This window comes from Crocuta crocuta, unplaced genomic scaffold (genome assembly GCF_008692635.1).
Source record: "Crocuta crocuta isolate KB4526 unplaced genomic scaffold, BGI_CrCroc_1.0 scaffold15, whole genome shotgun sequence".
NCBI classification, from domain to species: Eukaryota; Metazoa; Chordata; class Mammalia; order Carnivora; family Hyaenidae; genus Crocuta; species Crocuta crocuta.
The window spans coordinates 3,358,489-3,372,347 of NW_027530508.1; the positions used below are offsets into that span (position 1 = coordinate 3,358,489).

General features: G+C 53.4%; 1 protein-coding gene across 1 annotated transcript; it reads left to right on the plus strand.

Moving 5' to 3' along the window:
• Positions 1-859: 859 nt before the first annotated feature.
• On the plus strand, positions 860-13,591 carry SDCBP2 (syndecan binding protein 2). Its single transcript, XM_077766889.1, has 9 exons — positions 860-922; positions 4,225-4,297; positions 4,930-4,984; positions 5,671-5,771; positions 9,850-10,008; positions 10,622-10,797; positions 10,877-11,048; positions 13,150-13,241; positions 13,458-13,591. Exons 2-9 carry the CDS (start codon positions 4,244-4,246, stop codon positions 13,510-13,512), a joined length of 864 nt encoding a protein of 287 aa, XP_077623015.1. The 5' UTR covers positions 860-922; positions 4,225-4,243; the 3' UTR covers positions 13,513-13,591.
• The last annotated feature ends 268 nt before the right edge of the window (positions 13,592-13,859 follow it).

Consider the following 13,859-nt stretch of genomic DNA (forward strand, 5'->3'; position numbering starts at 1 on the left):
AGCCTTTCGTCCTGCATCCCATAAGTGGATCCAAGTCTGCTGTGGGAAGCGATCTACGCGGCCAAGCACAAACCCCTACCCTGGGGAGCGGCGCTCACTCGACCACTATCCAGCGGGATCTTGCGTTGGGGTCGGGGACACTTGCAGCTAAGCACCTGATCATAAGTCAGAGCCAGGCAAGGAAAAAAACAAAACAAAAAATGGTAAGAGAAAGATTGGGAGGGTCGATGATGTCACAAGAGGTAGGAAATACTCGAGAACTGAGTTGCTTCGGCAGCCTCAGCGAACAAGAGGCCTTCTTTTCCAGCAACAGGTAGCTGGGGGTGGGGGTGGGGAGAGGAGTAGGGGGCGCGGAGCGCACGAGTGTCTTCAACCTCCTCCCTTCCCACAGCTGCCTTGACTCTTCTCAGCCTGGAGGCGGATCAACCGCATCCTCCCTCCTCTGGAGGCCGTAAATGGCCTTCTGGGGTCAGGGGCGTGGGGTACACGCGCTCCTTTTAAAGCTCCATTTTATCCGTGCAGCCTCCAGTCCAGTAAAGAGGGGACAGGGAGCCCGACCGAGCCTTCCCATCCCTTACTCTGCAGCTTTACCTGATTTTTTTTTGTGGCGCCAGCCATGAGTACCTGGATAGCGCGAGAAGCCGGGTGGATTCTAGCAACCCAGCCGGCCAACAACCGCGCAACAAGGAGGCCGCCATTTTCCACCCCGCTACCGCAGGGCAACCTGGGAGCCATGGGTAGCTGCGCGCAGGCCCGGGCGGGCGAGACGCATGCGTTCTAGATGCCGCCGCAAGCCCTAGTGGCCTGGCGGGGTCTCTGCGCAGGCGCCCGTAGCCCACAGCGACCGGGAGAGGTCGCTGCCGGCCCGTCTTGGAGCGAACCGTGCGTCAGTTTCGGAGTAGTTTGTGGAGATTTTTGAGAGGTGTGACAGATTGGGAAACTGAGCCCGGGGTGTGACAGATTGGGAAACTGAGGCTGGACTGGGGAACAGCCCCTAACGACCCGTGGGGCTTTCACCGGTCCCCAGGGCGTGGAGTTCGTGCCTAGCTGCGGAAATCGGGGAAACTGAGGCTGAGAGAGGAGGCGGGTTCGTCCGGAACGGCGGTTCCCCGTGGGTGAAAAAAAATCAGTATGATGCCCTGTCTTTGTTATAAAGTCGAAACACGGGCAGTGAAAGCAATTTATAGTAAAAGAATATGCACCTCACTTTGTCAAAGCTGGAGCTGGATTACACCAATTGATGTTTGCCCCTAACGTAAAATGAGTAAGTTTGGACAAAGATAGTGTTCAGCTGAATTTTGCCCAGTTTGTATTTGACATCTTGAGTCAAAGGCTAAATGTTTGCATTGAAGTGTGGAATTAGTATGACAGTTACAGTGCAGGCACACGTGGGCGTGTCCTGGTGACTCACCTGTGGTGAGAACTGACACTGATTTTACAAAATGGTGAACAAAACAAAGTATAACCTCCCGCCCCCCCCAACCCGATTAACCTGATATAAGCATTTCTGGATAACATACTGCATATTAAAACCAGGGAAAACTCACTGTATATTTTTTTAAGTTTTTATTTATCTTTGAGACAGCGAGTGGGGGAAGGGCAGAGAGAGAGGGAGAAAGAGACAGAATCCCAAGCAGGCTCTATGGTCAGCGCAGAGCCCGCCTTGGGGCTTGAACTCACGAACTGTGAGATCATGACCTGAGCGGGAGCAAGAATTGGTCACGTAACCGACTGAGCCCCCCAGCGCCCCAAAACTCGTTGGATTTTTATATAAAATGGGTTACAAGCAGGCTTTTTGCCCACATGAAGGTTTGGGAGGACATTGGAAAATTGCTCAGGACGGAAGAGAGTGTGTTGTGAATCATTTTGCGCCTTACAAGAGGTCCAAGTCTCTGCCTGCTGGTCCTAAATGTTCGTAGTGTCCCCTCAGGCTTGCGACACCCCAAAATCCCCACACAAATTTCTCACCTGTTCCTGGAAAACCACTGAGTTATTCAAGTAACAATTTTTACCCCTGTGCACGTTTGCCATTGGTGTGGTGGGGAGGCGTAGTGTGGCGAACAGACACGTCCCCTGCCCTCGGGAGGTGGGGCCTGGTGTGAGAACATACCTAGGTGTTAATTGTGTAGTATGATGAATAGCCCAATGATAGAGGCAGCACAGGTCAGGGTTAGGATCACAAGGAGACCCAACCAACCAGCAGGTGGCCTGAAAAAGACCACCTAAGAAATAACGCTTGAGCTAAGCCTTCAAAGACCACCACATAGGGAAGGGACCAGGGACCACCAAGCAGAGGGACCAGGATGACTAAAACCGGCCCAGGGTCCCTGGCACTCCGTAGATACTCAAACGCCGTAAGTGGATAGACGGATGAGTGAATGAGACACAGCCCATTTGCTGGCTGGGAGCCATTCCCTGCTGTATCATAAACTGTTAAAAGGCAGGGGGAATAGCTGCTTCCTGCTTCTGCCCGGAGCCCACAACTGAGTTGGGACTCACAGAAGTGCCAGTGCTGAATGTCCCAGACACAAAGTGTTGTGTGGTCCTGGCCAGGGGGTGATTTCCAGGAAGGGGATCTCTGATTCTGCTCTGTTCCCCCAGTGGGTCTAAAGGGGTTCCGAGCCAGCCTCCTACTTCCCTGGGACAGTCCCTGCTCCTTTTGAGGTACCGTTTTTGCTCCAAAGTCTAGATGAGCGCAAGGATCTGGAGCTACCTGCGTTCAGGAGCCAAGCCGGAAGTGTAAATTGCCGGCTGGGAACTTTGGGAAACAAGGAAGCACAGGCAGCCCCATGGAAGAGGCAGAGTCTGCAGCGCAGACTGGCTGTTGCTGTGATCTCTGCTCTTGCATTACTGACTATTTTGATTTTTTTTTTTCCAATACAAATTAGAAGCAGAGAATCTTATTGTCCCAGACTTTAAAATGTTGGCACTAATTCAAACTTGAAAACACAAAAAACAAGACTAAGAGGTGAATGAAATATATTGGGGTTCGCTGGTCCTCATGTCCATCCTAGGGGAAGGTAGGTGTCCTCAGGACACAGTAAAGGGGTGCCTGGGGTGGTCACAGGGAACTGCGCAGGCTGTTCCAGGGGTGATGGGACTCTGGCCCTGCCCAGGTGCAGATCTTCTGGGCATCTCCCCTGAGTGACCCACAGGGACCAAGGTCATCCTCATCCATCGCTCCTCCTTCTCCTTCTGCACCTGCTGCCTTGACTCCTCACGCACGTTCCTTCTAATCCACCATCAAATCCCTTCCCTCCCACATCCCAGTCCTAACCCTGTGTGGGCCTCCATCACCTTCTCGCCTCTCCCCAGGCGCTACAACATCTTCCAGTGGGTCTTGCCCCCTCCCTGCTTATTCCACATGGCAGCCAGTAGGCCTTCTGCATAAGCCTGGGATGTCCTACCCCTACGTAAAGCCCCCTGCTGGCTCCCCACTGCTCTCCATATCTAGCCCACATTCCCTGAAGTGGCCCACATGGACTTCTGATTACGCCAGAGATTGGACTAGTGGCTCACAGGCCAGATGCAAACAGGCTTTATTTGACCTTGCAGAGTACTTCACACATTCAGTTTAGTAGCCTAAATGCAAAACTCAAGGCACAGCATGTAATGAAATCAGAGCTTTACAAGGAGAAGACTGGATGCCCAGGCTAAGCTCAAGGATGGAAATGGGTGGTATACAGTAGGAGCTCAAATACGCAGAGGTGAAGAGGGATGTGGAGGGTGGGGGAAGGATTCTAAAGTACCCTGCTGCCTTTCTGTTGTAACTAGGACCCCACCTACTTTAACACTGGACTGGATTCTGTGAAACTGTGAGATGATGATGTGCACACCTAGGTATGCAGCAGGTACTCACTATGAACCTGCTGGATTGAACTTGGGTCCTGAGCAATCAGACCTCATAAGCCTGTCTGACCTTTGAAACATGACCGGGAGGGACTTGGCCCCTAGTCCTGCTCTTCCTGGCCAGTATGTCCTGAATGGTCCCCTGGGTCCTAGGTCTAAAGCCCAGAGTCAGTTGAAAGTGGTGGGATGGAATTTTGCAAGGGTGGAGATCATGGGCTTGGGAACAAAGCAGACTTGGGTTCAAACTCAGCTTCCCCATCTCTAAAATGCCTTCCTGATAACCTTTCTCATCCTGAGAGTCCTGAGTGGCACACATGGTTGGGAGGTAGATGTCCATGCTTCCTCTTAGCCCTCCCCACCCTCTGTGCCCTGTAGAGTGTTCCAAGGAGCAGCCATGTCCACTCTGTACCCATCTCTGGAGGACCTGAAGATGGACCAAGCCATTCAGGTAAGCCACCAAGCTCGTGTTAGCCTAGGCCCCCTGATGGGGCCTTTGTGACTGCCCCCAGATAAGTGAGGGAGGCTTGTCTTGGAAGGTGTTGTGCGTTGGGGGCCCCTGGACATGCAGGCCACCACTGTGGGGCCTGCTGGTGGACAGGTGTCCAGAGGTTAAGGGGATGGAGTTACAGCAGGAATGGAGAAGTCCTAGCAGCTGCAGACAGGTCAACCTTGTGCCGGCTCTGTCCCAGCGCTTCCACCATCTGGGTACAGTTAGACTCCAAACTGTAGACAGGCTTCCAGAGGAAACCCCATGGGTCTGGCATTTTGCCTGCTCATCCCCAGAAGCTCCTCTTCTTTCCATCCACCTATGGTTCCAGTGGGTTTTGGGAGTTTGGGACTTCTCGATGGAGAATTTGGTTGGGTGGGGGCCTCAGGTAGTAAGCGGGTCCCGACATTTGGTGGGGCACAGGCTGCGGGGAGAACCTCCCCCAGAAACACGAACACCGGAGAGGCCACATTTACACACCTCCCAGGTTCACGGACACCCCAGCTTAGGCCCACCGGCATAACTAATGCCCCGGTCCTCAGCCTCAGGGAGCCCCAGGCCCCCGCTGACCACTGTTCCCCACCTATCCCCAGGCCCAGGCCAGAGCCGCGCCCAGGATGCCCGCCCTGCCAGTCTCCCAGCCTTCAGGTGAGTGAGCGGGGCAGGGGTGCCCCTGACCGACAGTGACCTCTTGTGGCCACTTCCAGGCGTTTGCCTCTCGTCTGCCGCCATGCTGTGCGCTTCCTGCACATTTACTCCCACCAGAACCCTTTGAGGGGGACCCTTGGGAGGCCACTAACTCCCCGGATTTGGGGCTACCTTCTGTGGCCGAGTGAGGAGACCAAGATGTTTGTGGTGGCCCTTTGAGTTGGTGGTGCTGGTGATCCAGGTCCTGTAGCAGCTAAGTTGACTTCAGGCCCACTCTTTCCCTCCTGGCCACCGTGCATTTTCCCTGGAGCTGTCCTGGGCTCCCACTCTGCCTCCCGCAGTCCCCGCAGCCCGTGGACTTTCTAGGAGCCGGGGCGTCGTGGCCCCAGCACCAGCCCTGCGTCGGATGTCCGGTTAGTGCCAAAGGAAGTCCATTGAGTCGAACGGCAAGGTTCCATGAGGGGTTCTGTGTCCCAGGCTGCTCCTGGGGAGACCTGCCCCTTGGCCCTTCTCAGAGGAGACCCCACATCACCAGCGGGGGTTCCTGTGCATTCTTGGGAGTAAACAGCATCCCCAGGCCCTGTTTCTTAATACAGACGAGTGACCACGTGGGAGCCAGGGAGGTGTGGCCAAGGTCATGCCCTTGAGTAACCCCTTTCCTCTTCCTTCCCTTCCTTTCCCGTCAGTTTTGTACCCAAGCCTGGCAGAATTGGAAAATTATATGGGTCTTTCCCTCTCCAGCCAAGAAGTCCAGCAGAACCTGCTTCAGATTCCAGAAGGTGCTAGTGTAGGTATTTGTCCCTGGCCTAATGTGGGCATAGAATATCCCAACTCTCCCTCCTTCTTCGTCTTGCTATTGAACCGACTGGAACCTCCTCTTCCCCAGCCTGCCTGCGGCTCTGTTGCTTGATAGCACTTTTCATTTTGAGTCTTCGTTCAAAGTGCTGTGGGGTTTCCCACACACCTGTGCACTGGGGGCCGCTGCTTGCCTTTTGACCTCTGGCTGCAGGCTGCTGGCCTCAGGCCGCTGGATGAGAAGGGAGGGCAGTAAACCCAGCCCACGCCTGCAGGCTTCGAATGAAGGAGCTGCCTGTGCCTTGAGAGCAGGTGCGAGGACAGCAGAGCCAAGGGGCGAGGAGCCAGTCACCCAGCTCTGGTCCCCAGATTAAAGTGTCATGCTTGCTTGATTCCTGCTCTCCATGGCTTTAGGGGGCGAGAGAAGTCATGACACAGAGATGTTCACTCCTGAAAATAGGTTCACTAAGAGACTCAGTCCCCACTGAGTCCCCTCCCGCTGAGCTGCAGCATCTCCACGGGCCTTTGGCAGCGTGCTGGTCTGCCATCCGTCCCTGAGCTGGTGAAGGTCCGTGGCAGAGCCGTGATGGGCACTGCCGCAGCCACGCACACAGCCACTGGCGAATGAGGGCCCCACGGGGGAAAACGCATAAGGATAAGGGCGTGTGGGGCCCTGAGCAAAACTGGTGACGTCTGGGGTGTTCCCCCCAGTGACCCTAGACAGTCTGTGAAGGACAGACATGACGCGAGAAAAGTCATGTTACAGATACTTCCATTTTAAGCCTCTGATTTGATTCCTCTCTGTTCCAGTAATTAGGACATGAGTGTGTTTCTCCTAAATATTGATATAAATACGCCTGATGAATTCATTTTTATAATTAAACATTTTCTTAACTTTTTATTTTTAAATAGTCATAGATTCATGGGAAGTCACAAAGATAGAACAGAGAAGGGCACAGAAAATTGTACCCGCCATCGGGTTTTCCCAGCGGTCATGTGGGAAGTGGCTGCATAACTATAGGATGAGGAAAGGGAGCCTTTTGGGTGGGTACAGTGAGTGTCTGTAGTTGTGTGTCTCCATATCACCTGTCTAGACAGACTCACGTAAGTACCAGTGCAGCCGAGGCACAGACTGTTTCATCACCACAGCGCTGTCCCTCGGGCTGACCCTTCATAACCGTGCCCACCTTCTCCCCCCGACCATCCCTAATCCCTGGCCGCCACTAGTCTGGTTTCTGCCGCTCTGGTTTTGTTTCACAGAAATGGAATCCTTTCCAGATTGGCTTTTTCCACTCAGCATAATGCCCTTGAAAATTTTCCAGGTTGTTGACTGTATTAATAGCTCATCCGACTTTATTTGTTTATTTGTTTTTAGTTATTTTAATTTTTTAAGCATTTACTTATTTTTGAGAGACCAAGAGAGACAAAGCATGAGCAGGGGAGGGGCAGAGAGAGGAAGGGAGACACAGAATCTGAAGCAGGCTCCAGGCTCTGAGCTGTCAGCACAGAGCCCGACACGGGGCTTGAACCCATGAACTGTGAGATCATGACCTGAGCCGAAGTCATACACTTAACCGACTGAGCCACCCAGGCGCCCCTGTTTTTGTTTTTTTTAATCTTTATTTATTTTGAGAGAGCATGCGAGAGAGAGCATGTGTTTGCGTATGAGCAGAGGAGGGGCAGAGGGAAAGAGAGGCAGAGAGAGAATCCTAAGCTGGTTCTGAGTTGTCAGCACAGAGCCCCACATGGGGCTTGATGTCACAAATCTGTGAGATCATGACCTGAGCTGAAGTCAAGAGTCAGATGCTTAACTGACTGAGCCACCCAGGTGCCCCTGTTTGTTTTCGTTTCATTTTATTTCATTTCTGGTGTAGTTAACTTACAGTGTAATATTAGTTTCAGGCATACAATATAGTGATTCAGCAGGTGCATACACATTACCCAGGGCTCATTGCAAGTGCACCCCTTCATCTCCATCATGTGCTTTCCCCACTCCCCACCTCCCTCCCCTAGTTCGTCTCATTTTGTTGCTGAGTAGTATTCCACGGTGTGGAGGTACTGAGGTGTGTTTAACCCATTGAGGGTTCGTGGTTTCCAGTTTGGGGCTACTGCAAACTAAGTTATCCTGGGTACCTGTATACAGGTTTTTGTGCGGACATACATTTTCCTTTCTCTGGGATAAATGTCCGGGAGTGCGGTTGCTAGGCTGTGTGATAAGTGCACATTTAAATTTTTAAGAGAAACTTCCAAACTATCTCTAGAGTGACTGTGGCGGCCTGCTGGCACCACGTGCTACTCCAGTTTACTCGCCTCCTCACCGGCATCGTGCCTGACTGTGGCTGTTAGGACAGGTGTGCGGTGATGTCACATCATGCTCTTAATTTGCATTTCCTGACGGCTCGTGATGTTTGCCTTCTTTTCACGTGCTGTTTACAAGCTGTAGATTCTTTCCGGTAAAATGCTCTTCGTGTGTTTTGTTCATTTTCTCAATGGTTGGTTGGTTGGTTTGTTAAGTCAAGTTCGGAGAGCGCTTTATTCTAGAGTCCTTTGTCAGATATGTCATTTGGAAGCATTTTCTCCCAAAGGTATTAGAAGAGCAAAAGTTTTTTGATTTTGATGACATTCAGCTTATGGATTTTTTTCCTTTGGTGGATCAGGCTTCTCTGGTCTATCTAACTTTGAGTTAATTTTTGTATAAGGCATGTGACTGAGGTCAGGGTTCATATTTTTGCCTGTGGATGTTCAACTGCTCCCATGCCCTTTGTTGAAAAGACTATTTCCTCTCCACTGAACTACTCTGGCTCCCCTGTTGAAAAGCGTTTGGCTCTACTTGGGTGAAGCTACTTTTGGATTCTCTGTTCTGTTCCATTGACCCATGTGTCTGTCTCACCACCAGTACCAAACTGTAGCTAAGTAGTAAGTCTTGAAATTTGGTGGACTGATGCCTCTTGCTTTATTCTTTCTGTCAAAATATCTATAACTATTCTAGCTCCTTTGTCTTTTCATATAAAGTTTAGATTAACCTTGCCTATGTCTATAAAACATCTTGTAAAGATTTTGATAGAAATTGCCTTAAATCTTTATATCAATCTGGGGACAACTGACAGCTTTGCTATGTTCTAATCCATGAATAGAAACTACCTTTCCATTTATTTAGATCTTCTTTGACATGTGTTATCAGTTATTTCTTGGTTTTTGTTTTCGGTATAAAATTCCTATATATGTTTTGTTGGATCTGCTCCTGTTTTTTATTTTTGAGTGATTGTAGTTGGTATTTGTACTTTTTCAAAAGTTTTATTTATTTATTTTGGGAAAGACAGAGACAGCATGAGTGTGGGTGGGGCAGAGAGAGAGAGAGAGAGAGGGAGAGAGAGAATCCGACAGTGTAGAGCCCGATATGGGGCTTGAACTCACGAAACCATGAGATCACGACCTAAGCCAAAACCAAGAGTCAGATGCTCAACCGACTGAGCCACCCAGGGCGCCCCGGTATTGTACTTTTAATTTGAGTTTCCATGCGTTCGCTGTTAGTATATAAAAAGTATAGTTGATTTTTGTGTGTGAATCTCATATCCTGTGACCTTTCTGAACTCACTGATGAGTTCTAGGAGCTTATTTGTAGATTCCTGGGAATTTCCTAGTAGACCATCATATCATTTGCAAATAGGGACCATTTTATGTCTTTTCCAATGTGTATGCCTTCATTCCCTCTTCTTGCCTTATTCTTCTGGCTAGTTGTTCCAGTGCCGTATTTAACAGTAGTGGCGGGAGCAGACAGCCTGCCTTGTTCTGGGCCTTAGGGGGAAAGCACTCATTCATTTTTATACTTTTTGCTTAAGTTTTTTTTTTTTTAAGACAGGAATTGAGCCCTTTTTCCCCTGATAGCTCACTATTTGCTGTGAAATTTTCTTTTATTTTTAGGTGGGTTCTCCTGATGCCAATGTACCTTGCAAAATGAGGGTCCCTTTTCTATATGTTCATCCTCTCTCCTCATTTTCCTGGCTGGTTTTCAGTGGTTTTGACTNTTATGAGGCCCCAGGGGCCAGCTGACCCCACCCTGGTGTGTGCAGATGGCAGGCTGTGGCCCCCTGCCAGGCCAGCTCGTGGCACCAGTGACCGGGAACAGCCAGGGTGCACGGCGTGCAGAGATCAAGCCTGGGATACGTGAGATCCACCTGTGCAAGGATGAGCGTGGCAAGACGGGCCTGAGGCTAAAGGCCATCGACCAGGTAGGGCCGGGGGCCGGGCAGGAGCGAAGGGGGCATCTCTGAATGCGTTACCCAGCTGCCCATCAGCCCGGGATGGGGCAGCAAGGGGCCCTGTCCACAGTAAGGAAGGGACAGAGCAGGCAGGGGTGCCGAGGTGCACCCCGCCCCAAGCCCAGGCTCTTCCTCTCAGTCTCCATCTCAGTCTCCATCCTTGTGGGCTGACAGTGGGTTCCAGCAGTGGGGACCCTCCACCCACCCCTCCTGGGCTCTGGCCTCCCTTCCCCCTTCCCTCCCCTCCTTCACAGGGACATCCCTCCCTCCTTCCCCTCCCCTCCATCACAGGGACCTGGCCTCCAGGAAGCTGTCTGGAGGTTATCATAAGAGGCTGTGAGGCCCAGGGGTTGGGGGTGCAGCCTCCAGCCAGGGTTGAAAGCCTGACTCCGTAGCTCCCTGGCTATGTGGCCTGGAGTGTTTCCTCCCCAGGAAAACAGTTCCCAGGAAAGTGCTGCCCCGCCCACGTAGAGCCTATAGTCCCAGGCCATGTTGCTCAGAGGCGGTCAGGGGAGAAGGGCCGCGGGAGGGCCCCGGGCACAGAGTGGGCCGGGAGCTGACTGTGGAGCGCCGCGTCCCCCAGGGGCTCTTTGTGCAGCTGGTGAAGGCCAACAGCCCCGCGTCTCTGGTGGGCCTGCGCTTTGGAGATCAGATCCTGCAGATTGACGGGTGTGACTGTGCCGGGTGGGGCACGGACAGAGCCCACCGGGTGCTGAAGAGGGCGTCGGCGGAGAAGATCGTCATGGTCGTTCGGGACAGGTGAGCAGCCAGGCCCCCCGAGCCTCGGTGTCTGCCCCCAGCCGCGTCCCAGGCCCAGCTCACTGTCTCTGCCTGCCAGGCCCTTCCAGCGGACCGTCACTATGCACAAGGACAGCATGGGCCACATTGGCTTTGTCATCAAGAAGGGAAGGGTCATCTCTGTGGTCAAAGGGAGCTCTGCGGCCCGCAACGGGCTCCTCACCAACCACTCCGTGTGCGAGGTGAACGGGCAGAACGTCATCGGGCTAAAGGTAGGCCTACACAGACCTGAGGGGCCTAGAGGGCGCTGGGTGGAGGGGACGCTTGTGTCTGTGGGCAGGAGGCTGCCCCCGTCCGAGCCTCAGTTTCCTCGTCCTCAGGTTGCTGTGAGGATTCAGTAAGACAAGGTGGGTGGAGCTCTGAGCACAGTGCCAGGCACGTGCTAAGTGTTTGATAAATATTCCTGTTGTCACTACCACATGGAGGCAGCAGAGAGGCAGAAGGAGGGGCGTGACGGTGTGTGTCAGGACAGGGCTGTTTGCACAGCTGCCTCCCTCCTTGGCACTTCTGCTCGCACACTGGCTCACACCCAGTAATGGGAATACTGTAGAATTCCCATTTTAAACTTACTCTAAACAGGAATAATTTAGACGCTCGGAAATGCACGCTGACCTCTGTTCATCTTTTGAGGGTGTGTGTGTGATGAGTTTTATCTTTAAAAAGCAAGGAGGGCACCTGGGTGCCTCAGTCAGTTAAGCATCTGACTCTTGATTTCGGTTCAGGTCACGATCTCATGGTTTGTGGGATTGGGCTCCGCACTGGCAGCATGGAGCCTGCTTGGGATGCTCTCTCTCTCTCTCTCTCTCTCTCTCTCTCTCTCTCTCTCTCTCTCTCTCAAAACAAACAAAAACCTTTAAAAAGCAAGGAGGAGCAAGGGGTCTGTGGCCTAGTGGACACAGACCGAGGGGCGGGCGCCTTCAGGGAGCAGACCAGAGGATGGTGACTCAGGTGGCTTCAGCAGGTCCCCTTGAATAGTGGTTGGATCCTGACTCGCTGCACCTGGGCCCAGAGCACTTCTGTTGAGGTGGTGATCTAGAGTGAGGGTCCTGACCCTCCCCTTGACCAGGGCTCCAACCCCACCCCCCCTGGCAGAAGTGGCCTGGGCTTCTCACTCCACAGCAGGCACAAGCTTTTCAGCCAGTTCCTTGGCCCCTGTCAAGGGCCATCACCAGGCCATTCTGTCCCATATGTGCTTCCCATGCTTGACAGTCTCTCCCCCTTCTTTAGAGGCTTGCTCTTGTGGCTCATGAGCACGAAGTTCTTTCCGATGTGGGTCTAAGATCCCTCCCACTGCATATGTCCTCTCCCTTAGGGGTTGGGTCTGGCCATCTGCAGGGAGCCCCTTATGTCCCCAAAATTGACTACACTAGTACGGATTGTGAGTGGCCGTGACTCCTGGGTCCTAGAGAATCCACCCCTTCCTAGGCATTACAGTTCTTCGATCTTCACTGTTCTGGAGAGCAGGCAGTCTAAAATGTGCGGCAGATTCTCTCTTCCTCGCAGGAGGCTCAAGGCATGGTGATGAACTCGCTAGTTATCCCGGCAAACCGTGGTGCTGCTTGGCTCTGAGGACTGGGTCTGTCCCTTTGCCGAATGGCCCCAGGTAGCTATGCTTTTTGAGATGGTTTGCTTCTCAAAGCTGATCTGTTTCCACCCTGTGGCCATCGCCAGTCCGATCACGCACGGCTTCTCCACTTGTCCTGCGACAACTAAGCGCACAGCCAGGTTAGACGTGTGTGACAGGTCAGCGGTCTCGGAGTAACGGCCGAAGCTCTGCTGTGGCCGTGGTTTCAGAGTTTGATCTGTCTGGCCCACGGGCATGGAGGCGTGTCCTTTCTTGTCCTCCCCGTGGTCTGAATGGTATCTACAGGCCTTTCTCTTTTTACTGGTCAACAAGACGTAGGAGGAAGAGGTCCCATGAGGGCTCAGCTGGCTGGCCCCCAGGAGCCCAGTGGGTGGATGGGTGCAGCTGGTGGCCCCCACGCAGGGTGATTATCCTTATGCTTTGGGGCCAGAGCCTGAGTCTAACTGAGGCAGGGAGATGGGCTAGAAAGTGTTTTGGGCTCTGGGAGCTCTCTGGTGGAAAGGGCAGAGAGGAGTGCTGGCACCCACAGGACTGGACTGACAGGTGAGGGTGGGGAGGGGTGCGCTCACTTTCACGCAGAGACCCTCAGGTGCAGGGCTTGTGTTCTTGCTCAAGCAAGGCCTAGCCTTGCCTAGTGGCAGCGGGTCCCCTGCCTGGGGCCATGCTGACCCCTCCTCTGCAGAGGTGCCCCTGGCCCTGGGGTGACTGCTCACTCACCTCCTCCCCAGGACAAAGACGTCACAGAGATTCTGGCAACAGCCGGGAACGTTGTCACCTTGACCATCATCCCTACCATGATCTACCAGCACATGGTCAAAAAGTAAGGCCACCCCCCTCGTCCCTCCCCCTCCCGCCTCCCNNNCCCCTCCCCGCCCACAGCCCCGCCAGCCTCCTCAGGGCTAGCAGCCTGCCCTCCCTTCCAGGGGGCTGGTGGCATCTGGTGACTTGAAAGTCTTAGAAATGGAAATGAAGGACAGCTAGTGGGGAGGAGGAGAGGTGCTGCCAGTTTGGGCGACTGTCCTTGTTGCGTCTCTAGGTTGTCCCCAGTCCTGCTCCACCACGCCATGGACCACTCGATCCCAGATGCCTGAAGCCAGCAGGGGGCGGTGGGGGGGGCAGCTCAGCCCTCCCACCCGCCTTCGGGAGAGCAGCGTCCGCCCGCCTGGGACAGGTTCCAGGGACCTGCTGTGGGGGGCGGGGCAGTCTGGAGGGGGCGTGTCCCAGGTGGGGCAACACGGGTCACGTGGGGCTGTCATTTACACACTGGCCTCCGGGGCACCTCCAGGACTGGGAACTGGCCTGAGGCCCAGACGCTCGGGTTCTTAGTGCCGGTGTAGATGCTGGCCACGTAGGCAGGCCGGCCAAACGCTTCTTAAAGTTGCAGCGGGGCCCCTGCAAGATTTTTGCCTCTACCAGAAAAACGGTTCCATGTTTTGAG